The sequence below is a fragment of the Nyctibius grandis genome, chromosome 6 (genome assembly GCF_013368605.1).
Source record: "Nyctibius grandis isolate bNycGra1 chromosome 6, bNycGra1.pri, whole genome shotgun sequence".
NCBI classification, from domain to species: Eukaryota; Metazoa; Chordata; class Aves; order Nyctibiiformes; family Nyctibiidae; genus Nyctibius; species Nyctibius grandis.
The window spans coordinates 19,356,910-19,384,373 of NC_090663.1; the positions used below are offsets into that span (position 1 = coordinate 19,356,910).

The 27,464-nt window shown below is 39.2% G+C and overlaps 1 protein-coding gene across 4 annotated transcripts in view; it reads right to left on the reverse strand.

The window, feature by feature from the left end:
• Positions 1–27,464, reverse strand: part of KCNIP4 (potassium voltage-gated channel interacting protein 4) — a 395,018-nt gene that overhangs the window by 57,540 nt on the left and 310,014 nt on the right. Inside the window, exon 2 of one of the 4 annotated variants that reach the window (XM_068403233.1) lies at positions 89–190. The exons of the other annotated variants lie outside the window; for them this stretch is intronic. Within the exon in view, the coding sequence (XP_068259334.1) occupies positions 89–190 (102 nt within the window). The remainder of the gene's footprint in view (positions 1–88; positions 191–27,464) is intronic. 4 annotated transcript variants of the gene reach the window in all.

Sequence of the window (27,464 nt, forward strand, 5' to 3'; positions counted from 1 at the left end):
ATCTTGTCTCTCAAATGAGCAGTTAATGAAAGTATAACTTTTGAAGCATGCAAACCTAAAAAAAAATCAAATGAAAAATAAAACTTGCTTTGAGTAACAGGAGATGTCGTTTTGGCAGCCGAGCAGGGCAAGAGCTTCATAAGTCGCTCTTTAATGCTGCGTTTGGTACTGTTCTGAGCGTAGAGGAAACCTAAAAAATATATTGTCAGGACTGTTAACATAGGCTTGAGAACAATTCTGTACATGCTGCAGAGTTCATCATTATAGCAGAATCCTGATGGGAAAAGGCCAAACAGATGGCAGCCATCCTGAATTGCAAAGGGCAGCCAGAATTTTTGAACAGGACAACAAAATTGTTTTGTTTTTCTATCTTTCCAATAAAGGGGATTTTTTTTGTATGTGTGCATCTCTTGTAAAGTTTATAACCCACTTAAGTTCTTAAAACCCACTTTAAAACATCTAACAGAGAAGTATCAGATTACGTATTTGAAACAACAAAAGATACGAGTGTTTGTAAAAATTTTAATGATAAAATATTTTAAAGACTTTTAAGTCTATTTGATTTTGAAGATTAATATGGAAAACAAAACCAAAACCAAATAAAATCTCAAAGATATCTTTTGTTGTCCTTTCTGGCAGTCTTCTAGTTCCACGGCTGAGTTTTCCCATATAATTCATTCAGCAATTGTGATAACCAACCTGGTACTTTTGCCTTTTCTGAATATTAAAATATCAACCATGATGTGCAACCAGTCTCCCCTTTCTTTAATATTTGGCATTGTACGTATATATAAAGATAAGTATTATTTATATTTTCATCTTTAAATACTGACACAGTTAATGTTCATGTGGCATAAAGCAGGTGAACAGCATTACCCTTATTTACTGTGAAGAAAATTGTCAGAGTAACTGCCTGTGAGGTCTAACTAACCATTTTATACAAAATGGGTGATACGAGCAAGCATCTCCTGGATGGACATTTGCTGCAAATGACAGACTTAACATCTGTAAAACAGCTGAGTAAATGATTTATGTTCCTGAGAAAGGTAGAGCTTGGTTGGGACGTTATGCAGCTCCTGCACTTTTCACCTCGACTGCATGCGCTCAAACACAAATGCTGCTCTGCGATGGCTCTCGCTACAACAGCAAGAATGCAAAACAGATAGGGCAAGGAATGAAAGACACGACTGACAGTTCCTGTGCTAGTGGCACAGTCACTAGGATAATCCTGGGTTATCCCCTCTACCGCACTTGTGCTGAATACTGGTGTTAGTGACATGATGTAGAATAGTTTCCTCTCTGTCACCAAACCAGACAGAGTGGGAACCTCCCGCCTGTAACTCTAAGTGGACTTTGTAGGTAATCTTGAGAAAGTATGTACTTGTATTTTCGAACAGAAGGAGAAAGTGAGAAGGCTTTAAGGATATTAAACTTTGTAAACGAAAGAAAAAACATTTCTCAGTTTGTATATGAGTAAAACATTGAAGGAAATTAAATTAAAGACATGGGGAAAACCAGGAAAGATTCAACCACAACCTTAAAAAATCAACCGTTACCAGGCAAATTCTGCCTCTGTGGGAACAGCAGCTCTGGTGAATGGATGAAACAATCCAGTTTCAGCACAAGGTCAGACGGACTTAAATGACCATCTCCGGAAATATCAAAACCTTTTAATACAAATAACAAGAATGAATACACTTATCTGTAGCACTTAACTATCAGCTCAACTCAGAAACACTGTGAGAATAAATTCATAAAATAAAAGACCATCTGTGATCTGATGGGTATCTCAAACTCCATATTTTTAGTTTGAGTACAAAAACTGAGCCCTAAATGCATACCTTGTGGTCTCAGCTGGCAGTGTCTGCAGTATCTAACTATGCCTGTACTGTAGATATCTGAACACAAAGGAAATTTGTTTATCTTAAAAATTTTTTTCTTTATTAGGAATTCTTCTAGCATATACATGATCTAGAAATATCTACTTCTAGCTTGTTAATTTGAGTTAAGGTTTGCAAAGGTTTACTGTCCATGTATTATTTACATAATTACATAAGTCCACAACCTATGTAATTAGTGAAGATGTATACAGTGCTTTGCAAAACCTAACGGGTTTGAAGCTCAAAGCCTTGAGTAATCAAAGAATTTTGCTACTTTTATGCTCACACAAAAGCTCATGGAATTCAATGCAACCCATATGGGCTTGGCAGTGGTATGATCAAGGTCAAAAATAAAATGAAATATATGGGAGAAAGTAATATCAGAGGAGTAACTTGGGAGGACAGTATAATTTTTGTACTCACTTCTGGCAGCTAATTTAAAATGTTGACACTAAGATCAGGGCAGAGGTGAAGGAACTGGTTTATCTTCTCACAGTATGAGGAAGCAGCACGGAAGCTTTTCACTCCCAGTGGCTGCAGTCAGTTTATTCTCCAGCTGTTGCAGTCCACTGTCATGACCTCCTGATCGGTACTACAGCTTTCAGTGTGATTTTTCATGAATAAAAGACTACTTAATACAGAGAAAGCATGTTGCACACTGAGCCTATGCTGTGTTTAATACAGGTTGAAACACTGAAAGTGTTAATTAAGATGAAATATTGTAATAATTTCTGTAAATTCTGTAGCTATTTTCCCAGTTTGAAATAGGTTGAGGAAAAATCTGTGGCCATTAAGAAGCTAATCAATCTACGCTAGATTAAAATTTATTATATTTATTATACTTATATTTATTATATTCTTCTCATATTACCAGTCTTCAAAATGGATGTTCATGAAAAGATGAAGAACTATGAAGCATCAACACACTGATAATGATGGACTGATACTGCTTCCTTCAAACTTCTAGAATGGAATAATAGCAATTCTCAGCCTCCAAAGAAATATTCAGAAGCAGCTGAATTTTCCAAACTCTTCTTGATTATTTTTTTTAATAATTGGTCGACTAGAGATTTCATAGCTGTTATCCGTAACGCAATCAGCCACGAACTCCTCTGGGCTAAGTGTGAAGGTTCTTCGAATTCAGGTTAGTTAACTGGTGCTGCTTGCTCTTGGGTTTGATCATTTGTTCCTCTGCAATGAAAATTAAACTGTGAGACACACTTTTCCCTAGAATTCACTGTGGGAGTGTCCTAGAACTCATCTCCCTATGACACCACCTGAAATTGTGGATAATTGTCCCAAGAGGTGCTCACACTTCACAAAAATGCTCTGTAACTGGAGCATGGCTTACGTATTCTCACATCTAGGTACTGCTGTACTGATATATGTGCTGCATATAGATATTGGGCATAATAGACATCCTTTAGGAGTGACTGCTATTTAGCATGATTAGATCTGTAGTTGCAACTGACAAATACACCAATGGCTTAAACCTCTGATTTACAGCTATTTAAACTAGATAACTGCAACTCCACAATTTAATATGGAAAGTATCATGCATACACATGGTCAGTACAATTGTTTTCTGAATTGCTACTTTTAAAAATCATATTTGGCCAAAAGCATCCAGATCATTGTTATGTGTGTGACCTAGTCACTCCAGTATCACAATGTTGACAGGCTGATGTAGATCTGACACTGCTGGTTACAAAAAAAATACACAAAGAAGCACAAAAAATTTTCCTCATTAAATAACAAATTAATATAGTCATAAAAGACTTTAAAATCATAGAATCATAGAATCATTTTGGTTGTAAAGGACCTTTAAGATCATCGAGTCCAACCATTAACCTAACACTACCAAGTCCACCACTAAACCATGTCCCTAAGCACCACATCTACACATCTTTTAAATACCTCCAGTGATGGTGACTCCACCACTTCCCTGGGCAGCCCGTTCCAATGCTTTATAACCCTTTCTGTGAAGCATTTTTTCCTGATATCCAATCTAAACCTCCCCTGGTGCAACTTGAGACCATTTCCTCTCGTCCTATCACTTGTTACCTGAGAGAAGAGACCGACACCCTCCTCACTACAACCTCCTTTCAGGTACTTGTAGACAGCAATAAAGATAAGGAAAAAGGATGCATTAAAATATACAAATTATTATTTCCAAATTATAAGTTATAAGTGATTTACAAATGACCATATATTCCTAATCATATACATCTATACCTAGACTATCTTAACTCTTTACATATTTATTTTTTTCAGATGTATGACCCCTGCTTTAGAAGGATAGTACCTATTACGTATTGCCCTGTTGTAACAGAGGCAGGTGAGACTATCCTAGGAAAGACTGTCAAGCCAAGGGATTTTTTCGGGAGTTTTCAGAGGCAAAATATCTCTCTTTCTAAGTGTGATTGTTTTCTTTGCAAATTCTTTGTACTGCGTATGAGAGCGAGGGCAGGTAGGCCACTTTTTGCTGATGTAGCAGATAAATCAGATAGTCTGTCTCACATCCCCACTAAGTGCACAAGATGGACTGTCCTGTGGCTGCCCTTGCCCCCAAAGTCTTGCCCACCTTTCCTGCCTGCATCAGATGACCTCTGTTCAAAGAAGCGCTTTCCTGCCTTGCCTCCCACCTCATCGCTGCCTTTTTGTAATGGGATTTGGGTGATAAATGTCAATGTAGAAGGCACGGTCATCTGACTACTTAAAAGAGCTTTTGGGGCAATAATTATCCTATTTAATAGGAAGTTCAAAAACTAGAAACAATTCTCCCAACAAATTCTTCCTTCACTGTCACTGAAAGAGAAAAGTCACCTGTGAAACTACGTCTTTTCCCCTCCTTTTTTTAAAAATTTTTGTTTAATTTTTTTTCTTTCTCAAAGTCTCCCTCCTTTATCTGGTAAAGACAGCTGATGATCTTCCACTGTTTAAATCTCACTCCACTTTTTTCTCAGCAGTATTTACAATCCACTGGCCACATCCAATGCCTTGCCAGTACAGCTAAGCTCCCAGTAGTGCTGGAATTTGGAATTTGTTCACCTACAGGGTTTTAAGTCTTCTCATAAAAATGGGAAAAATGCCTATCTTGTATTAGTTCTGAATGTGATCTTTTTGGAAGAGAGTTAGGGTAAGACCTGAAAGCCAAGCTACACAGGTCATTTTCCTAAATTTAAAATTTTGGTAGGAGGTGACAAAGATTCTAAAAACAAACAAAAAAAAGAAATACTTAAAGTGTTTTCTTGGCATAATGGTTTATGTTCAATTTCAGCTGTATGATGGAATTTCTCCAAGGGCCTTAAACGCTGGCAGCCCCACTAAACTTTTAATGGTTCAGCACAGATAGAGAGGCAAGGGAGACAAAATGAAGTGCAGAATTCATATTCACAGTTCAGGACTTGTGGAAGAGAGCCAAATTGGAGTACGTGTTCCTTCTGTTTAGTGAGTCTGGGAATGAAATAAAATGATGTACAATATAAATATTTATAAGTCTCAGCCTCAGTTCTTTGGAAACACCTGCCGAGGAGCTGCGTGAGTTGTCAGTAGGCTACTCGAGAGATCATCAGCATTTTTTGCCGAGCCAGAAAAACATTCCTCCAATCTCATTTGTCTGTACATGTGTATTTTTAGTGATTCTTCCTCTACTGCCCCTAACTTTCTGGTTTTCATCACAAAATATACTTATTAGCTTCTCGGACTACTAAAGCCCTATAAACCACACCAGACTGGCTACAAGAAGAAGCCCTGAAGGTATTGAGCTGAAAAAATGGATGGCAGCATTTTAGGGACTACCTTGAAACACTCATTCAAGAGTCAGATTGCTCTCCTTCACTTTAAATTCCCTTGTACATACTGTTTTAAATCAGCCTCCCAATGGCAGACACAGATTAGGAGCTGGTAGCCACACTTCTCTACCAATAAATTAGAGGTCAGAGTCAGCCGGGAAGTCTGGAAGCCAATAGTACTTGAACATGGATTGAAAATGAAGGACAAAGAACAAGTGAACTTGTCAAAAAAACTAACTACAGTCAGGCATTTGTTGGATTGGCAAATGGAAAAGGATGAAAGAAGAGAGGAAAAAGCTAATATCACAGGAGAGAAAAAATAGAGAAGTGTTAAAGTATAAAAAATATAAAAGAGAGAAATGGCCACGCTTTAGTCCTTACAGTCTTCATCAAATTTCCCAAATACAGCTTTATTATTTAGACCATGCCATCCCATGACATACATGCAGCCTTTCAACCTGAAAAACTGCTTCCTTTATGAACAGTTTCTATGCAAATGTTTAATGCAAACATTATCTAAAACTGTTACAAACATCTCCAGGAGCATAAACACTGAAAATCACAGAGTTTCTTCAGTGCAAATCTTGAAAATGTACTAGTTTTTCAATACCACTTTGTTCATTTGATACCACTTAATACACCCACATGCACTCCCAGAGCATGTGTAAAATCAAGCTGGTCACCTATGACAGGAAACGTATTTATACCAGATCACTTGCTTTCTTTAGAAAAATCTCACTTGAAGTGGACCACGTGAGCATATGAGAGAATGCCCAATGAACAAGATTTGTTTGATTGCTACTCTGAACTATGCAATTTCCTTCATTTTTTCCCCTTCTGTTGTTTATGAGAAGAGTACAGAAGCTTTTAAGTAACTGCAATATATACAATGATCACACAATAAATTACATCAACAGAAAGTTAGTTATCTTTGGGGGATCTAGAAAGGGGACAGATTAGGAGGAAGATGTTTTTAAGTTAGAGACTAGTTGAAAGGAAAATACTTGAAGAAGAGTGTAGTAGATGGTGCAGAAATTTTTTTTTTAAAAAAGATTAAAAAATCTGTCCAGTACAATAGTTTTAAGTCAGGCTCTTTTACTATCCTGAAAAATAAAAGAGTTGCCTGTTATTCTTAATGAAATTCCTAATTTAGTATTGCTTAAAGGGATTTTAGAATGGAAATAAAAATGCTGAACTACAGAACTTAACAGCTAACAGCTTTTGTATGTAACATTTTCTAACAGACTTAAAACCCAGTGTGTAAGTAGGAATCAAGAGATAAAAGAACTATTTTTTTTTTATTTTTCATTGGGCTTTGATTCAAACATGTTTGTATAGCTTTAATAGAATGACAGCTTCTCTCAAAGAAACAAGCAGCAAATACAAACTCTGGGCCAAAGAAAATCTTCATGTGACTCAAGAATGCTTTATTTCATAGTCAGGAAGGACACTCAAGTTAGGAAAAGTCACACTGGCTATGCCTATTCACAAGCAATTTGGTACAACAGAAATAGATTGGCAGATGAAAGCAAGTGATGCTGAGAAATCTGAGATATTGCAGATGGCTTATGGATACAAAGACTGAAGAATAAGTGTGCTTTATCACAGCCTAAGCAAGGTGGATACTTCAGTAGCAGTGAAATGGGCCCTAACATTGGGCAAACTTGTCTGGACATCTCAATGGTAGTGTCCCTGGTCAGTGAAGAGCCTGAAGGGCTGGCAGCAGTGATGGGGGGTGAGAGACCCTCCGAGCACTCCCTCGCTTATGGGACTGGTAGGCTCAGTGTAACAGGCATGGCAGCATGAACCTGTAAAGAAAACCTGTTAAAGAGGTTGAATTACTAATTGTGATTAAATAGTGATAAGAAACTGAGTTTATCTGGTTTAGCAGAGATTCACCGAGTTTTGCAATGGAGGAAAACTAATCGATGCTTCAAACAAAATGAAGGATCAGTTCTAACCAAGGGACTAAAAACCAGTGATATGCAGTGCCTGTGCTGCGGAATATGAAAGCAGAGAGAGAAAAATACTGTTGTAAAGAAGACTAGAGACAGCAACTGAAGACTAAAAGATTAGTCTATCAAAAGTGTGTGACAGATGATGGAAATAGATCAAGTGGGTGATACGCGATGAGCTAGAATGAAAAAGAAGGGTTCAGCAGAGAAAAGAGAGAGAGAGAAAAAGTAAAAATGTTAAAGAGGAGTTAAGAATTTGAAAAAGTAAATAGGGAGCTATTAAAAATTTTGAGAGACCTTTCAAATATTTATTGCCTCCATATTCAGCTTCTTACCTAAACTGTGTGTATGGTGCATGTGAACATGTACAATGCTGGACTTGGATATACTTATATTTGCCAAAGGGCCAGCAGCTGGAGTCAGACCAGGGGAGTAAGTGCCCCGGCCTGTGGTGTCAGCTACTGGGGCCAGTGGGGTCTCTGTGCCACCCACTGGAGTGGGTGAGGGTCTCAGCCCCTGGGAATGGTGTGTGTCCTGAAAACCAGCTACTGGGGAGTCCAGTGTGAGTGAGAGGCTCAGTTCCAGCAGCTGGAGCAGCCCACGTGTCTGGTGCTGGCTGAGGGGGGGTCAAGCGCCTGTGTCTCCCACAAATCACGTGTGTGGGGTGTATTATAACATCCCTTAACAAGCATGTCTGTACTTTGTAGAGAAAAGTCTTTTCATACTCATTAGGAGAGTTAGAAAAGACCAGAAAGTGATACTTTTAATGAATAATTTGTGGAGTACACCTTCATAGTGTTCACACTATTATCCAATTATTCTGAGTGGAAATAATTAACCGGCAGTGCTCTAGGCTGTCAGAGTAATGTGTTTTTTGAATGCTTTATATGAATTTAATTCTTAGGAGAGGTCTCACTGAGAGCTAAGGGAACTTTCACAAAACAGTGAAACGAAAACGGTGCTCACTTTTCAGTTGCGCTGAACTAGCCCCAGGTCAGTCAGCTCTGACCTAGATTGTTCAGGACTAGGTCACTTCCAAGCCCGCTGTCAGATTCAACGGCAAATTTTCCACAGAGTTCAGTAGGATTTGTCTGGAGCTTAAGTTTTATATTCCATACTTGGATTGCTAACATTTTTCTGCAAATTTTGGTGGTTTGCGTAAAGCTCATTCTGATTTGGGGTGATAGTGACACTAATCAACTTTGTGCAGAAGACACCAAGCCTTTCTTAAGCACTGATAGTTTTCAGTTGCTAAGCTGCCAGTCTTGAGGTAAAGTGAACTGCTTTCCATTGGTGATTTGTATCCTGCTTCCATAAAAATAACATTTTTGAACAAGACGGAAAAGGGGCACAACAAAGTAACAAAGAATACAATTTTCTCTTTTGCAAAGAGATTTAAAGAAATCAAAAATAGTGCCATTCATTAATGGCACTAAATTAAAAATATTATAAAGAAGAAATAGAAGAAAAGAGTATCAGTCCTTCCTATTGACCAGCTAGCCTTAAAACCAAGTGTAACATGATGTTTACATTTACATTTCCTTGGTACAGAGTTGAGTTGTTATAAATTACTTAATGTAGTTAGATACAGTGCAGTATTCCTATTACCAAAGTGGTAAGAGCAGTATTTTATTTCAGAAGTGTTCTGGTTTCCTTAAGAATGATGCAGCTACTGTTGTAGCTTTTACAACTGTGTGTACAGTTCCAGCTTGAAAATCACGCCTAAGCACACAGCAGACAACAGCCCTAACAAGCACTAAGTTAATTAAAAATACCTAGTATGTGCACATGATGAATTTTAGAGGCTGGATAAGTGTTACAGATTTGCGATTAGGCTGGCTAGAAGTAACAAATACATTCTTGTAAATCCCATCCTCCATAAGGACCAGTGTGTAATTTGTTACGCAAACATAACCCTGCACCAAAATGCAGAACTTCTTACTCAATCTTCTAGTTCATCTTGAGTACAGTTGCATTCTGAGACCATAATTAACTTCAGATATTCCTGGGGAGCATTAAGAAGAGTGTGTCCAGCAGATCGAGGGAGATCCTCCTCCCCCTCTACTCTACCCTGGTGAGACCTCACCTGGAGTATTAGACTCAGATCTGGGCTCCCCAGTTCAAGAGGGACAGAGATCTATTGAAGAGAGTCCAATGGAGGGCTACAAGGATGATTAAGGGACTGGAACACCTGCCTTATGAGGAAAGGCTGAGAGACCTGGGGCTTTTTAGTCTGGAGAAGAGAAGACTGAGAGGGGATCTGATTAATGTGTATAAATGTATGAGGGCTGGGTGTCAAGACGAAAGGGGCAACCTCTTTTCACTTGTGCCCTGCGATAGGACAAGGCGCAATGGATGCAAGCTAGAGCACAGGAAGTTCAACCTCAACATGAAGAAGAACTTCTTTACTGTAAGGGTTACAGAGCACTGGAACAGGCTTCCCAGAGAGGTTGTGGAGTCTCCTTCTCTGGAGACTTTCAAGACCCATCTGGATGCGTTCCTGTGTAACCTGCCCTAGATTGGTCCTGCTCTGGCAGGGGGGTTGGACTCGATGATCTCCAGAGGTCCCTTCCAACCCCTAACATTCTATGATTCTAAGATTCTATGATATGTTTAGGAATTAATGATCTGGATAGCACTGCTCAAATACTGTCAATTTTTCACTAGTGTTCTAAAAGTCATAATTAAAGAAGCCACTTTGAAGCAACAAATTCTTTTTAGCAATGGTGAATATAAGAACTTAATGGATAAAAGATTCATGTACCGTTTAAAGGCTTATTAAAATTCAGGGGTCACATATTTGCAAATACGTAGAATACTAGAATGCATTTGCACCATTTTGAATAATGTTTAAATAATTTACAAACTACAAAAAATGCCTTTTTTTTCCCCTCTTAATAAAACTGTCTGTGATTCAATGGCAGACCCCCTACTCCCTGAGCTGAGGGTCCCTGACTAGTCCTCTCTTCCCTGACACTGATTCCCACCACAGCATCACACTGCTTAAGAACCAGGTTTGCAAAGGAACGAGCTGTTCTCTTTCCTGATGCAGCTGACAGCACACCTCTGCAAATAATTTTGTCTGCATGCCTGGGACAGTGACGTATTTGGGTGGGATGAGAATGATGGTTAACCTGGGAAAGTGGGAGCTGCTTAGGCTTACATAGCTGCCAAAGTTCGCCTAGTGCTGAACCGTGATCTCATTTCCTACATCACAGAGCTGGGGTGAAGGTGCAGAGTGTTATAGAGTATTGAAGGAAGACAAAAAATATTTTCCTGATAACCCTTGCAAAAGAAAGAGGTTGAGGTATTCCAAGCTACTTTCTGAGATTAGAAATTGCATTTATTGTCAGCTTTGTTCATGACTGTTTTGAAAGGCATCTATTCTATTTCAGCTGAAGGATATAATGTATAGTAAACCCATGAAATTATTAACTAACAACAGCCTGAAAAGTGTTAGATGATTATACACTGTCATAACAATGAGATTTATCTAACACATCCAATAGGCATGCGAAAAAATCCAAAAAATCTATTTCTGTTAGTTTTTCTATGAATTACAACATTTAAAAGGCTGGTAAATTCACAAAGCATTATGATGACAATTGGAGCAATGTCCTTTTGTTTCCACCAGCCAAAAATCCTAATAAAATTAGTTGCTTGAACACGGAGATATGAAATCTGGCTTTTAAAGGAACTTCAAAACCTTTGCACAAAAACATTAGGAAAAAAGCTTCAACTGATCACTGGCTTTCCATCCTGATGCTTTGTTAACTGTTGCAAAGGACTGAAGGAAGGAATAACACTGAAACATAAAAGGTCACTTACTGAATAAGAGTTTAAACCTTTATTTTTTGGACATCTTTTTAAAGATGTTTTTCTCTATGAACCAACACTTGCACAACAGGCACACACAAACACTGACTGCCGCTGGTGCTGACTACAAGTCTTCCCTGTGGCAGTCCAGGCTGCAAGATAAAAGAAATAAACTGCTGCAACAGGTGGGGATGTTTGATTACATCCTCCTGATTTCGTAACTATTAAAACATGTAGTTTTCTGTGGTTGCAGGGCTTTTCAGTTGCTAGTGCTCAATTTCTTGTCTTGCCTGCAGCTTCCATTTCGCCTTATAACGTTCATATTACAGTAATTCATTTAGACTAGTTACTTTAATATAAGGTTGATGTCTTCCTTTGTTCCCTTGGTGATCTCAGCTTTTCATCACCCAGTTCTCTGAATTTCTAGGTAAGACTTCCACTTTTTCTACTCATATCACTGTATGCATAAGGAAATGAGAACTAGACCATGTTCTTCTTTAGCCATCCCTTTAAACTCTTCTATTTGTGCACTGAGCTACAACTAGATTTAATTTTTACACAGAAATGTGGAGAGCTGTGAACGGCATGAATAAAGGCATTTAAAGCATGCATTGCTTTGTATTTTATTTGTCTTTTATTTCTGCTTTTATTAGTGGCTCCTCATCTATCTACTCATTGCTTAGGTCCCACTATGCGTGGGAGGACAAAGACACTGATTTATGTTCACAGGATACCTACTGCAATAAATCCAAGCTGACTCTGATCCTTAGGCAATAATCTCATACAGGATGTTTATGAATAACAAAATATTTTTTAACATCTCAAAATAATTACTAGAAAGAACAAAATGACGACTAATGGCAGCTACAGAACAGGAAAAAGTGCTTGATTTTAACTTCAGCCAAAGAGCCTTTGCAGTGCTCTGTCATGAGCTACATGGAGCAAACTCTTACATTGAGCCTGACAGAGCTTTCAATTGTGAAGAAAGAACATGCTGGGATTGCAGCTCTCACAGTCCTAATCCTTATGCTTTGAGTCAGTTGTTTCCAAACAAGTCATAATTTGTTGAAGAGGATACTGTATCTCATTTTTCTCCTGCTTACTTAGTGTCAGTCAGAAGAAATATATCTGACTTTTGAGCTTGAGAGATTCTGATATAAATCAGTTTTAACTTATTTGCTGTACATAAAATCCCGATGTCTTTTTCATTCCCTATTACTAAATGTTTTTCCATTTAGTGTTCAAAATTTTCAGCTAAACCAGAGTAAAGTAACCATGTGTGATAACACATACCGGCTTGTGTTAAAAGGGGCAACCAAAGGAACGTCAATTTATGAGTGAATAAATGTGGGGGGGAGAGAGTAGGTAGGAAGACCACTGGGTATTGTAATGCTAGCACACAGGAAAAAACAAGAAGCAAGCTTCCAGTAGAGAAACCCCCCGCCCCAAAGGTCCTATCACTGATAAAAAAATGTATTTGCAAAGTCCCACTAGAGCAAGTGTTATTGATTTGGGAGTTCTTGCCAGGGCAAATCTGTTCAGTTCAGAGAGATTCCACAGGGATCCTGACAAACCACACTCTTGCCATACTACAATAAATGGTCCTACTGGGTACTGTTTTTTAGAAGGCCTAAAAGCAAGCACTTGCTGTTTTCTTTCACAGAAGGCTCTGATAGGGTTTGGCTTTTTTTTTTTTTTTTTTTTTTCCAGACCACTTCCACTGTTGGCTGCAATTGAATAAAACACCTTGGACTTTTTTATCACTATAGTTTGGCAATTGTCCTCATGCTACTCTCTTCCGATTCACACAGGGCTCTCAGCCATCTTGGGCACAGCTGGAAATTGTTGCCAAGGATAAACTAAAATTCCTTTTGAGTTCCTCAAGACTTCTTCAAATTCTTTGTTTCCCAGTGGAACACAAAGAAGCTACCTTTTAAGGAAAGTAGAAACGTCACATTGTTTATTCAGAGTGCTCACAACATGCCACTTCAGACTAGAAGCCACAGTTAACTCTGTGAAATATAGAGACTCGGCAATTAACTCTCAGACAATGTAAATTAGGCAGGCACAATAAAGTAGAGAAATAACAAAACTCATTATGGATCCTTACACATACATGCATGAACCCAAATAGCACAGCTGTCTAATGTCAGCTGCTAGAGACAGAAGCCTTATGGTCTAAAATGCTATTTGCAAAATTAAATGGGTTTTCCTGCTCAGTTTAAAATCAGATGAGCATGGCTGGGGGAAGAGTGGTTAGAAAGCGGCCTGGCAGAAAGAGACCTGGGGGTGCTGACTGACAGCCGGCTAAACACGAGCCAGCAGTGTGCCCAGGTGGCCAAGAAGGCCAATGGCATTCTGGCATCTGTTAGGAATAGTGTAGCCAGCCAGTCTAGGGAAGTGATCGTCCCTCTCTACTCGGCACTGGTGAGGCCGCACCTTGAATACTGTGTCCAGTTCTGGGCCCTGCACTTCGAGAAAGATGTTGAGGTGTTGGAGCGAGTCCAGAGGAGGGCGACCAAGCTGGTGAAGGGTCTGGAGGGTATGACCTATGAGGAACGGCTGAGGGAACTGTTTAGCCTGAAGAAGAGAGATCGGGCCGTGGCGGGCGGGCGGTTTCCGTGCGGTTTCCGTGCTTGGGGGGGGCCCGGAGCAGCAGCCCGAGACCCGCCTGGACCCGAAAGTTCCCGGCAACAAATCAGGAGAGGAGGGGGCGTAGCACCACCCCCTGTGATCGGGTGATAAAGAGCCTCTGGGTGGGCAGGGACTAGTCCACCCAGGGGGGAGAGGGGGAGTCAGCAGTGACTGTGTGTGTCCCGGGGCGGGGGAGGGCACAGCCCCAGGGGCGTGGCAGTGGGGTAGCGCTATATGTTAGGGAGTGCTTGGACTGTGTTGAAATTGAGGAAGATGGTGAGGATGACAAGGTTGAATGTTTATGGGTGAAGATCAGGGGGAAGGTCGGCAGGGCGGACATTACGGTGGGAGTCTGTTATAGACCACCCAACCAGGATGAGCAGGAGGACGAGGCGTTTTACAAGCGGCTGTCAGAAGCCGCCCAGTCACCGGCCCTTGTACTCGTGGGCGACTTCAACTTGCCGGATGTCTGCTGGAAATACAACATGGCAGAGAGGAAGCAATCTAAGAGGTTCCTAGAATGTGTGGGGGACAACTTCCTCATGCAAGTGGTAAATGAGCCCACTAGAGGAGGGGCCCTGCTTGACCTGTTGTTTGTGAACAGAGAAGGACTAGTGGGAGATGTGAGGGTCGGTGGCCGTCTTGGGAGTAGCGACCATGAAATGTTAGAGTTTTCGATAGTGGGGGAAGTAAGGAGGGGCAAGAGTAGAACTTCTGCCTTAGATTTCCGGCGGGCTGACTTTAGCCTGTTTAAGAGGCTGGTGGACCAAGTCCCTTGGGAATCGGTCCTGGAGGGCAAAGGAGCCCAGGAAGGCTGGACATGCTTCAAAAGGGAATTGTTAAATATTCAGAAGCAGGCTGTCCCAGTCTGTAGGAAGGCAAGCCGTCGGGGAAAAAGACCGGCCTGGTTAAACAGAGAACTTAGGCTAGAACTTAAGGAAAAAAAGAGAGCCTACTTGCTCTGGAAGAAGGGTCGGGTAACTTGGGAGGTCTATAGGGACATTGCCAGGTCGTGTAGGGAGAAGATTAGAAGGGCCAAAGCTCAATTAGAGCTCGATTTGGCTGCTACAGTCAAAGAGAACAAAAAAAACTTTTACAAATACATCAACAGCAAAAGGAGGGTCAAGGAGAGCCTCCACCACTTGCTGAATGAGGAGGGTAGTGTAGTGTCAGGGGTTGAGGAAAAGGCAGAGGTGCTCAATGCCTTCTTTGCCTCGGTCTTTAATGTCAAGACCGGTTGTCCTCAGGAGACTCGGCCCCCAGAGCCTGAAGTTAGGGACGGGGGGCTGTGTGAACCTCCCGTAATCCAGGAGGAGACGGTTAGTGACCTGCTGTGCCAGCTGGACACCCACAAGGCTATGGGCCCGGATGGGATTCACCCTAGAGTAATGAAGGAACTGGCAAATGAACTTGCCAAACCACTCTCTATTATCTACTGGCAGTCCTGGTTAACTGGAGAAGTTCCAGCTGACTGGAAATTAGCAAACGTAACACCCATCTACAAGAAAGGTCGGAAGGATGATCCAGGGAACTATAGGCCTGTCAGCCTGACCTCGGTGCCAGGCAAGGTGATGGAACAGATCATCCTGAGTGCCATTACACGGCACATGCAGGACAATCGGGGCATCGGGGCCAGCCAACATGGATTCATGAAAGGCAGGTCCTGCTCGACCAACCTGGTCTCCTTCTATGACCAAGTGACCCGCTTAGTAGATGAGGGCAGGGCTGTGGATGTAGTCTATCTAGACTTCAGTAAGGCATTCGACACTGTCTCCCACAGCATCCTCCTGGACAAACTGGCTGCCCGGGGCTTGGATGGGTGGACTCTTAAATGGGTTAAAAACTGGCTGGATGGCCGAGCCCAGAGAGTGGTGGTGAATGGGGCAAAGTCCAATTGGCGGCCGGTCACTAGCGGTGTTCCCCAGGGCTCAGTTCTGGGGACGGTGCTGTTCAATATCTTTATAGATGATCTAGACGTAGGGATTGAGTGCACCCTCAGTAAATTTGCAGATGACACCAAGCTGGGTGGCAGTGTCGATCTGCTGGAGGGTAGGAAGGCCCTTCAGAGGGATTTGGACAGGTTAGATAGATGGGCCGAGACCAACGGCATGAGGTTCAACAAGAACAAGTGCCGCGTCTTACACTTCGGCCACAACAAACCCATGCAGCACTACAGGCTGGGGGAAGAGTGGTTAGAAAGCGGCCCGGCGGAAAGAGACCTGGGGGTGTTGATCGACAGCCGGCTAAACATGAGCCAGCAGTGTGCCCAGGTGGCCAAGAAGGCCAATGGCATCCTGGCCTCTATTAGGAATAGTGTAGCCAGCCGGTCTAGGGAAGTGATCGTCCCTCTGTACTCGGCACTGGTGAGGCCGCATCTTGAGTACTGTGTTCAGTTCTGGGCCCCGCACTTCAAGAAAGATGTTGAGGTGTTGGAGCGAGTCCAGAGGAGGGCGACCAAGCTGGTGAAGGGTCTGGAGGGTCTGACCTACGAGGAACGGCTGAGGGAGATGGGGTTGTTTAGCCTGGAGAAGAGGAGGCTCAGAGGTGACCTTATTGCAGTCTACAACTACCTGAAGGGAGGTTGTAGTGGAGTGGGAGTTGGCCTCTTCTCCCGGGCAACTAGCGATAGGACAAGAGGACACAGCCTCAGGCTTCGCCAGGGGAGGTTCAGGTTGGACATCAGGAAGAATTTCTTTTCAGAAAGGGTTATTAGACATTGGAACGGGCTGCCCAGGGAGTCACCATCTCTGGTTGTGTTTAAGAAAATACTGGACATGGCACTTAGTGCCATGGTCTAGTTGACATAGTGGTGTCAGGGCAATGGTTGGACTCGATGATCCCAGAGGTCTCTTCCAACCTGGTTGATTCTGTGATGAGGAGGCTCAGAGGTGACCTTATTGCAGTCTACAACTACCTGAAGGGAGGTTGTAGTGAAGTGGGAGTTGGCCTCTTCTCCCGGGCAACTAGCAATAGGACAAGAGGACATAGCCTCAAGCTTCGCCAGGGGAGGTTCAGATCGGACATTAGGAAGAATTTCTTTTCAGAAAGGGTCATTAGACATTGGAACGGGCTGCCCAGGGAGTCACCATCTCTGGTTGTGTTTAAGAAAATACTGGACATGGCACTTAGTGCCATGGTCTAGTTGACATAGTGGTGTCAGGGCAATGGTTGGACTCGATGATCCCAGAGGTCTCTTCCAACCTGATTGATTCTGTGATTCTGTGATTCTGAGCAGACACAGATATAACCATATTCATATATGGTTAAGTATATGTAGTTATATAAATTTTCATAAAAATACTTATGTCATACTAAAAAAATCAGAATGACTACATATATTTTTTTATTTTCACATTTTTAAGTAATACACTTTCTAATTAAGACAAACAAATATTATAAGTAGATATGCAAATCTGTAGTAATGTCTCAAAAACAAAAAAAAATTATACAGCCATTGGCATATAATTCTCACTTTATGTTTGAGTAAAGCACTTGATTTTTCTGGTCTAAAGTAAATCCAAGCAGGAGAAGTGGTACGCTGTTTCTTATTATGCCCCTTAGCTGTTCATGCACAAAATAAAAAGTAATTTATTTCTGAGGTTACTCGATGCCTAATAGCTAGGTGGAGAAAACCTCTTGATTGTTGTTTAGAACTATGAAAGCAAGATATGAGTAACAGTAAGCTGTTCAATTTGCAGTCCTTTTCACTTGTGGAATTCAACTCCAAGAAATACCTGAATATAATAAATAGTTCATTGTAGGTCTTGTTTTACACAGAGTACAGGAACTGTACTATGGATAGAGTAGGTAGCTTGAAAAAAGGTACAGAGACAGCTTTGGAAGAGAAACGCTAGAGCTAATGTCAATTGTTAAAGCTTGGGAAACAGAATTAAAGCTATAAGATAATAGAGTGGAAAATTATTTGCATAGAAACTATCTTTCATTTCCAGTCTTGAACATGTATTGACAAAATTATATATAAATATCAGAATTTTTAATACAGGACACTACCAATACTTACAGGAGGACCAATAATTCTCACTTTATCTAATAGGAATTAAAAGAGTAATGATAGCAACTCGGTGACAGAGTACATATTGAAAGAATCAGTAGCAAGGGAAGGGTCCAATTTTAAATCCTTCTAAAAAGCCCATGCACATCCAATTAAGCTAATTTTATTCACAGACAGTACAAATTTAAAAGAGAAATCCAGAATTAATCAGAATTCCTTGCCACTAATATGGAAGAATGCTCCTGATTCAGACAGTAACTTCCCAACTAGGGCATTTTTGCAAAAGTTTCCATATCTTTTTTCACAGGCTGCAACAAAACAGCTTTTCCCTCTGGCTGGCTGTATTTACGTTTAAAAAAAAAGAACCCTCCTAAGTATTTCTTTTGAAATGAAAAAAAAAATATATTAAAACATGCATAAAAACACCAGCTGGTACTTTCTAAAGAATACATAATTCAACAGTTTTCAAAGGTCTACTAGGAGACAGTAAACGAAGTGTTGTTGGTGACCTATAGAACTAGGACACTGGGGACACTGACAAAAATTAGATTTGTTTAAAAAGGAGTAGGAATTGTTTCAGATATTATTTCTGATATGAGTTTCTAGTGACAATTTTTGGGACTTACATGTATATTCTCTTATTAAGAAATAAAATCTCCTTACTGGTTCTGGTGTCCTCAGAAATAGGAAAAAACAATTAAAATAGTAATACAAACCACAGAGTAAACATACTGAAATAGTTAAAAAATTATTTTCAACAAAACAAGCAGGAATTTTTATATATAAGTGTGATTTTTAAACTGATACTGCTACTCTAAGTGTAGAGTGTTTGCCTGAAAGCCTGATCCTGTGAGTAGGACAGAAAGTGCCCAGAAAATGCCTGTTTTGCTGACCTGTGTCACAAAGAGGCTTATTAGCCAGCTCAGAAAAGTAGAGTAGCACTCTCTTTCTTTCATTTTTCTCCCAGATCACTTAGGGTTAGAGAAAACACATTTGGGGGAATCAGCACTCTGGCCAGTCAAACCCATTTGAGTGGCTGCACTCCACTGGGCAATGATACAGTCAGGTTCGTATCATTCTTTCTGCAATTATCTGCAAAGGAAATCTGAGTCCTGAAACTTCAGGAAATTACTGAGATTCAGGAAGTGGGCCACCTGTAAGACTTTCCTCTGAGATACCTTCTCCTAATAAAAGAGCTTGGACTAACTGAGAAAAAAAGATACTTAATAAAACATCTTTTGGCAATCTTTTTGGCAAGTATTTGGAATAAATAATCAATGATAGCTATGTCAGTGCTAGTTAATTAAGCTTTTTTTAAAAAAAATCTGTAGGTATTTGGTAGGTATTGCTTTTGCTTGAGTGATTTAACAAGTGTTGTGGTTTTTTTTTTTTCAAAGTGTCACTCCTATTTATAATTACTGATTTTTAGAAGGTTTTACACTCTTTAATCCTTGTAATTAAAAACTGTAATGCTTTTGCATCTATAGCACCAGTATTGGGCAACTTCACATACTTGCTAGCTAAATTTAAAAAGAAAAAAATAAAAGGAGGGGACAGGATAAAGAGCATTGAGAAAGCAGCCTGATCACCCATCGGTCAGTGTTTCAGAATCAATAACCAATTTACTACAGCACTTTACTACTGTATATCTTAATGAGTTCTTGAGATCAAAACCTGGTTATTTTTCAAGGTGCCATATATCCCAAATTAACTTCTACCATTTTTCTTTCTTTCCTTGAGTAACCAGTGACACAACCGTTATGGCAGTTAATTCAGAAATAAAATCTCATTACTCAACACATATATATCCTTAGACATGTTAGCAAAATATCATTGAAACTGTTTACACTAATGTGGTTTATTTTTGAGACTGAGCTAATAGATCTGGGAGGACAATAGTCTCCCCAGAGTGACAAATGGCTGTGAGAAAGCAGTGGATAATAATCTCTCCTGCCGGCAAAGCTGTAGCTGGAAGTGATTAAGCCTTTAGGGTCCTACTGATGTCAAGGTTGTTACAGTTTCTTTTGTCAGGCAGGACAACTATCTGATAAAATTAAAATAAATATGTAACATTAGCAGATAGAAAATACATGCACCAAAATAAATGTTTACATTTATATACAAAAAATCCATTCTGAATTGCTATTCAGTTCTGAGTCAAGCATTGTTTGAATCCACCCTGTTCAAAATAATTTTATCTTTTAATCATAATTGCAGGGAAGACGTCACAAAGAAAAGGAAGCATGTTTTCCAGTGAAACCTTTGTTCCTGTGGTATTTCTGAGTTGGAAAGTTACTTTTCTACATCTGATTTTTATTGTATTATTCAAAATATTATTAAGAATATTCACATGGGGAATTAATCATGACACACTTTGTCCAAACTTTGTTTATCATTGTTGTTAAACATTTCTTACATAAATTTGTGGGACTAACTTATCTCATTTGGCATTTGATATTTTCATCTCATTCCTCAGACAATGATACTACTAAACAAGATGATGCACCACTTTTATCAAAACCCCACCTAAACTGTCTTTAGCATATAATACCCACTAAGTGAATTTATAACAATAGCAAAGAAACATGTTATTTTTCTCCCCTCAAATTACTAGTTAATACCTTCTAGATTTGCAGAAACTGCATCTTTGTGCCTTATATACTGCAGGGCTCATTACAGCTGAATAAATGAACAACTGCTTAGTTAAAATTGCCTTCACTGGAAAATGCATGTTTAAAAGGGCTCCTCTCCATTCTTAAGGGGCTTCTTTAAAAGATGGTTCCAACTGAAAATATTGTTTCAAAGCAAAGTCAGTAATTCTTTCAAAACAATAATGTGAGAGAGAAAATCCTGTCCAAGCTTAGCCTAGTGATCAGGATTACGCTTCTTGGGTGACACATTTGAGATTTGTTACAGCAGAAGCCCGAGCTTCTCAAGAAAATATTCTGAAATATTGTTAGAATTTGTTAAAATCTCACTCAGTGTGAAGTTTGTAAGACTGGTTCAGCAATGCTGTGACCTCACTGAAGAACCAGGCAAGAGTAAATCAAAGCCTGCAAGTAGCACACACAGCTCCTATTCCTACGATGTGGTCTCACACAAAAGCAGAAATTCCAGGAGCATAAAACCAACAGCAGCAGCAGCAGGAGAACGAACAGAAGAATTCAGCAGTTACTTCCAATGTGAAAAAAGAGAAACCAAAGAGTTTAAAGTTTCTCTTTAGCATTAGGAACCTGGAGAGCACATTCACATTCTTCACAAACATAGCCAAACATTCTTCTCCAGGTTGTTGTGATTCTACTCAATCAAAACAGCTGGACTGTCCTAGGACACTTCAAGATAAATCTGTTTGAAAAGTTCAGATTTGGACAGAACTGGGCCTAACCAAGACAGAAAGTAAAGGAGCAGCAGTCTTGGGCCTTCATGGAAGTGGCTTGAATGAAAAAAATTTCAATTCTGAATTAAACCTTCTGAAGATGCTCATCGTTTTGTACACTTGTATTATTTAACAAGGAATGTTTCTGTAGATTAAATGGAATTAGCAATCTAATGATATTTAAAAAGTCAAATAAGATGTGGCTTTATAGGCTAAAAGCTATGCCGAATTATTAGCTGGATCTTTCATGAGAAACTTAGGGAAAATGATGTCAAGGATGCGGAGAATGTGATCATACTTTCTCCTTCAAGAAGTAAACAAATCCTTGAATTTTATAAATTCAATCCTATACAAACCAGAAATATTATCTAGCTTGAATCCCTTCTACAATTCCTGGTAGAAAGAGTGGCAATGTCATAAGTTTACAATGTGTTTAATTGCAAGCACAATGACGTTCTCACAGCTAATATGCTAAATGACAAAAGCATGATTTATTTATAATGACAAAATTATATTATAAAGTCTGAGCAAAGTAAAACTCTAACGACTGTTAATTTACTGAGGTGGTGAGTATTCTGGGCATTAAGACAGAAAAGCCTTGAAGCATATAGGTTTTTCTGCATTGGAGGAAGAATGCACATCGCCTTTCAGGATTAAGTTATGGGTTGATAATGAGATCTCACCTTCCTTTGGCCTCAAGAATGAAAAGTCATCAGGAAAAATATTCTGGAAACTTAGGCCAGTTAGTTGTTTTGCTCTCTAAGCTGTTCCTGATTGACTGAGCCTTACTCTTTATCTGTCCATATTTCTACAGAAAGACACTGAAATCCACTGCTAGAGATTCTGGTCTTATTCAGATGTTCTTTACTGTATTTTAAATGTTAAAAAACCCAAACAGGTAAGAAGATCTGTTGTAAGAAATTCTATCAGTTCTAATGAAAGAAATACAAGTAGCATAGCAGAGTAGATACTAGAGCTGTTATTCCCAGATCCCAAATCCAGGGGCAGATTTGTTGAGATATCTGAAAGGCCATCCTCCTCCTCCTTTATTGCTGGCGACTTGGAATATACACTGTGTTGTGATGATGGAGAAATTTCCAATCTAACCTCTCCCTTATGAAAGCTGCAGTCCAATATTCAAAACTGCCTGTGGGTGTGTTTTATTCAGCAATACCTACTGTGTAAAAAGAAACCCAGCAAGAAAAGGTTTTACCTTTTTTTCACTTTACAAAGTGTTACAGCCAAAAGCAAGAGAAGAAAAAACCTGTATGCTATATGCATACATTTGAGACACTGAACTGCTTAACTTTGAAAGGCTCACATACTCTTGGGAGATCTTCTGTGGCTACCTAAAACACAGCTTCTTTTCACAGACAGAATATCAGATTAGTCTAAATTATTTCATTTAAAATGTCAGAATGGGGGTCTAATAGACTTTGAACCCTCTATAAAATTTTTTGCCTTTCAGATTGCTATTGGGTGTTTACCATGACATTTCTTTCTGTACTCCAATAAGAATCACACTAATGATCTGAAATGAAAATGTGCCTCAGGGAACATTTGATTAAAATGTATAATATTGAGGAACAATGATTCATTGGTAATCATAAATTTATATTACTGATGGCAGATGAACTTGTAACATTTTCCAGCAAGCAATATACTCTTCAAGAACAAGTGGATTTGTACACAGAAACTATATGAAAGAGCACAGGGAAGTCACCGTTAGTCTGATTGACTATCACATCCTATTATGCATACATCATAGAGACTGAGATATCTTCACTGACTTAATAGATTACCAATGCTTGGGTATCACTATCGCATATCATTGTCTGTGTAACACGAATGAGTGGAATTACTCATAACAATTAGATGTTGCATAAAAAATGTGAGAAGCAGACGCTGGGCAGTTATAAAGCATTGTGGTTACAATGAAGTCACTAAGGCTATGCTGTTTTGGATTTGGTTGCTAAAATACAATTATAATAGAGAACTGGATATGCATTATAGCACTCTTGAGCAGGGGGTAAAAAAGGGAGTAAAAAGCACATTCTGAGATATATAAAATAACATTTTCATGTAGAAATTCTACCTTAGCTGTTAAAATATGCTAACCAGAAAGATTTTTTTGTAAGTCATTTAATACCATTTATAAACCATTTGCATTCTTGTGAAATTAATAATAATACAGGCATTTTGTTTCAATACTTCAGCTGAAAAATATTGATGGAGCAAAACTGCAAAAAAAGCCAAATATTCACATCAAGACACAGTAAATACTTTGAGCTGAGTTTACTGATGATATCAAAAGCAGGGGAAAAAACATATAACTGCCTATATGACATAAGCGGGTGATCTTGCTATGCTTAGAAGGCTCTTCTGCCCAAAACTTCCATCTACTCCAGATGCTCACATCCCCACAGCAGTAAGTTACATGAAATAACTGCACAGATAGTAAAATTAAAATAACTGTTCTAGCAATTGTTTGGGAGGAACTGGAAGCACACTGGAGACAGGATTAAAATTCAAAGAGATTTGGACAAATCAGAAGAAATCATTTTAAACCCTCAAGAATACAAGTCAGTCAAGACAAGTGCAAAGTGCTCCCTGAAGAAAGAATGACTTGGCAAAATTAGTAAAGCTTCAGATACAGGTTTATGCCAGTGTCAGGGAACCATTTTTCAAGGACACAGACCTGTAGAACTGGGTTCACAGATGAGTATCAGGAATGAAAAGGACTCTAACAGAAACAACTTAAAAAAGCAGAGTTTTTTGTTCTAAGGAGGATAAGACTGAAGGGAAACAACATGATGGTCTTCACTCTGTGCAAGGTTGTCACAAAAAGGAAAAGAATCTTCTAATGTTTGGTGGGTAACAGACAGTAAGTAATAAGTTTAAGTTTCAGAAAAGTTTTAGAATAAGTTTTTTTAAATCATCCTAATATAATCAGTCAGATTTCCTAGGCATGTTGTGGGCTCATCATTGTTTTAGTTGTTTCAAAACATTTGCCAGAAACGGCTCAAGCGTTAGAGCCACGCAACAGACTAAATAACCAACTGATGACCTTATCAACTTTGTTTTTATGTTTCTCTGAAAAATGACAATACCCTAAGAAGAGCAAATGACTCCTCATAAATTATAAATCTTGTTCTCTAAGTACAGCCTATCAAGGATCTTCAGCTGGGTCAAATGTGACTTTGGATTGTTAAATCTTTGAGGCAGGGATTGTGTATCTACTTGAGTCTGCGATATGTTAGCATAGGTGTTGATAAAAAAACCCTAACAAATCACACTAGTAACCCTGGCTCTGAAGAGGCTGGTACAGTGCTGTAAGCGAGCTCCCAGCAAAACACGTACACCAGTTCCTGATGATGGGCTCCTTCCATCTTCTTCTCCTCTAGACACTTGGATAATAGGTGGTTCTGACTATTTAGTATTCTGGTAAGTTAGCCATTAATAAACATTTATCAAGGATGTTTTGTCAAGCACAGAAAGGAATATAATGGTGTATAACATAGATTTAAAGAAGATACCATGATTTCTAATTTTACAAACACACAGAACTAATGAATCATGTCAACCTTCACGTACATCAGGTACTTTATTACCTGAACCTAATCTGACTAACGCTTGCTTAAAGATCCTGTCACTAACAGCTGCCTTTGAAGTCAGTGTCTTCCTGGTTTTCTTTCTCACTTGGGGTGTCCTTCTAATCAGCATCAGAAAAAAAACAACATTACTAATGACCCAAATAAAGACAAAAAAGGTGCATTTTCATAGATATATTTTAAATGTATAGATATAGATATATAGATATATTTTAATATGTATTTCTGTGCCTCTGTGAAGAATAACCACTTAGGAATCAGAATTGCCTTTAAGTTTAATGAAACATAAGATCTGTATGCAAGATCAAGTGCACAGTTTCAATTATTAAAAAAACATTCCTTCTGGCTTGTAGGAACATTAGTGCTGCCTCCTCCAAGGTAAAGGATGAAGAACACAGTTATTTAGTGGTGTTTGAGTTTTGTAATGTTTCTCGTCAGCACTTAGAAAATCTAATTTCCTGTGAACGGGGCTTGTGATATCATTCATCACAACCCTTTTGTGCTGGCTCCTCCTAATATTGCTCATAACAGCTTGGACTGATAAGATGCTTGGACTCAAATCAAAACAGATACTAGTCAAATAGTATGTGTTAGGGCAGTACCAGCAACACACAGCAAGCTTTCTCTTCTCAGTTCTTCTCTGACTTTAATGAAACATCTTCTTTATCTAATTTGTAGTGTACCTGGAGTATAGCCCTACTGCTGTCACTAGACTGTATTATTGGTAACTTAACAGCACTGAAAGCTGAATGAAAGCAGCTGCCAATCAAATTCTAAAACTACCCAGTTATTTGATTTTTTTGGTACCATACAGTGGGAAGCATACACCAGCAATTTTGTGTGTATAGCGGACAGAGATACTATTTTTTCACATCTTTCTATACATCTCTTGCAACCCAAACCTGGGTATTTTGATACTGAGATCTGCGCTCTGAACGATTAGAAGCACACAAGCAAAACTGAGACATACAAAAAGCTTAAGTACAAAATGCATGCAAACCCAGTCAGTTCTGCTTAGCTCTGAAAGATGAGCCAAATTACACAGCAAGTTAACTGCATCAAAAAGGTGTTCAAACAAATTTTTGGTACCCCTGTTGCTTGTTTACAAGATGGCAGAACAATACTCTGCTTTCAGAGAGCAGAAGATAATATGCAATTCTGCTTTTGTTTTGGGGTTTTTTTGCAGCTCTTTGAAAACATTACAGCAAAAGTTACAAAACACTTTTTAAGACTGATTAGGCACAAACTGTAAATTGTATTAGTAAAGAATTATTGATTGATGATTTTAGCAAGTCTTTCAGAGCTGGACAACTACCATGTTGTTAGCCAGAGAAGGTTTTTCAGAACCCTGGGATAATTTTTTTACATGGATAAGAGACTTAAGTTTCTCAAACTGATGATCTTAGAGGTTTGAGTTCTGAGCAAAGAGATACTTGGAGCTGGCTAATAACAAAGCTTCCAGCAGGGTATTTGTGCAGATATTTCCGGCTTCTCTGGAAGCACTTTACCTCCTGTTAAATCATTGGCATAATATGCTTAATATACTTTGTACTTGGAAAGCAATCATTATCATTGGTAATTGATATATGAAAGTATGTTTGAGATGTTCAAAAGGAATAAGTTTATGGAGATTCTCAAGCACAGGACAAGGAGAAAAACACAGTCTGAGGGCAGAATACAATATTTCTCTTCACGTTCAGCCTTCTGTGTCTGAGAAACCCTGTGTATTTAAGTCAGGTCCCTACCAGCAGCCCTCAGATGGGGCTTCATATAGTACCTGCAGTGATTTCAGCAAAGCTGAAGTCTCCTCTCAGACTCCCTGTATGCAGCTCAGCTTTGTAATATTTCATGTCAGCTGTGTGAGTGGCACTGGTTCCTTCTCAAACGTCTGAAGCACTAGTGGCTTCAGACAGGGAGATGGAGTGAAGTGGTACAGAGGTCACAGTCACAGAGGAAATTTTACTATGGTGTCATATTTAAGAATTTCAGCATGGGAATGGTGTCAGGGAGGAAAATCTTAGCAAAGCTTATCCTGTCACAGAAAAATGGTGTTTTCATGTCTGTTCCCTTATGCACTTTTATGGCAAATATTATATCTAAATCCATTTATAATATTTAATTTATTTAATTTATTATTATGCTTATTATATATAACTGAAATCAAAATAGCCAGATAAGCCACACTCTTTTGTACACCACAGTTTTTCTTTTACTTAAAACATGATGTCCCATCAAAGTGAAAAGAAAATATCGATTGTATTTTTCCATTTCAAGTTGACATGGAAACAGAAAATGATTTTCTTCTCAGTCTATCTTACTGTATAGCACAAATGTAATGCAATGGGGGATCACCATCAGGTGTTCTTTCAATCAATACAGCTGTATT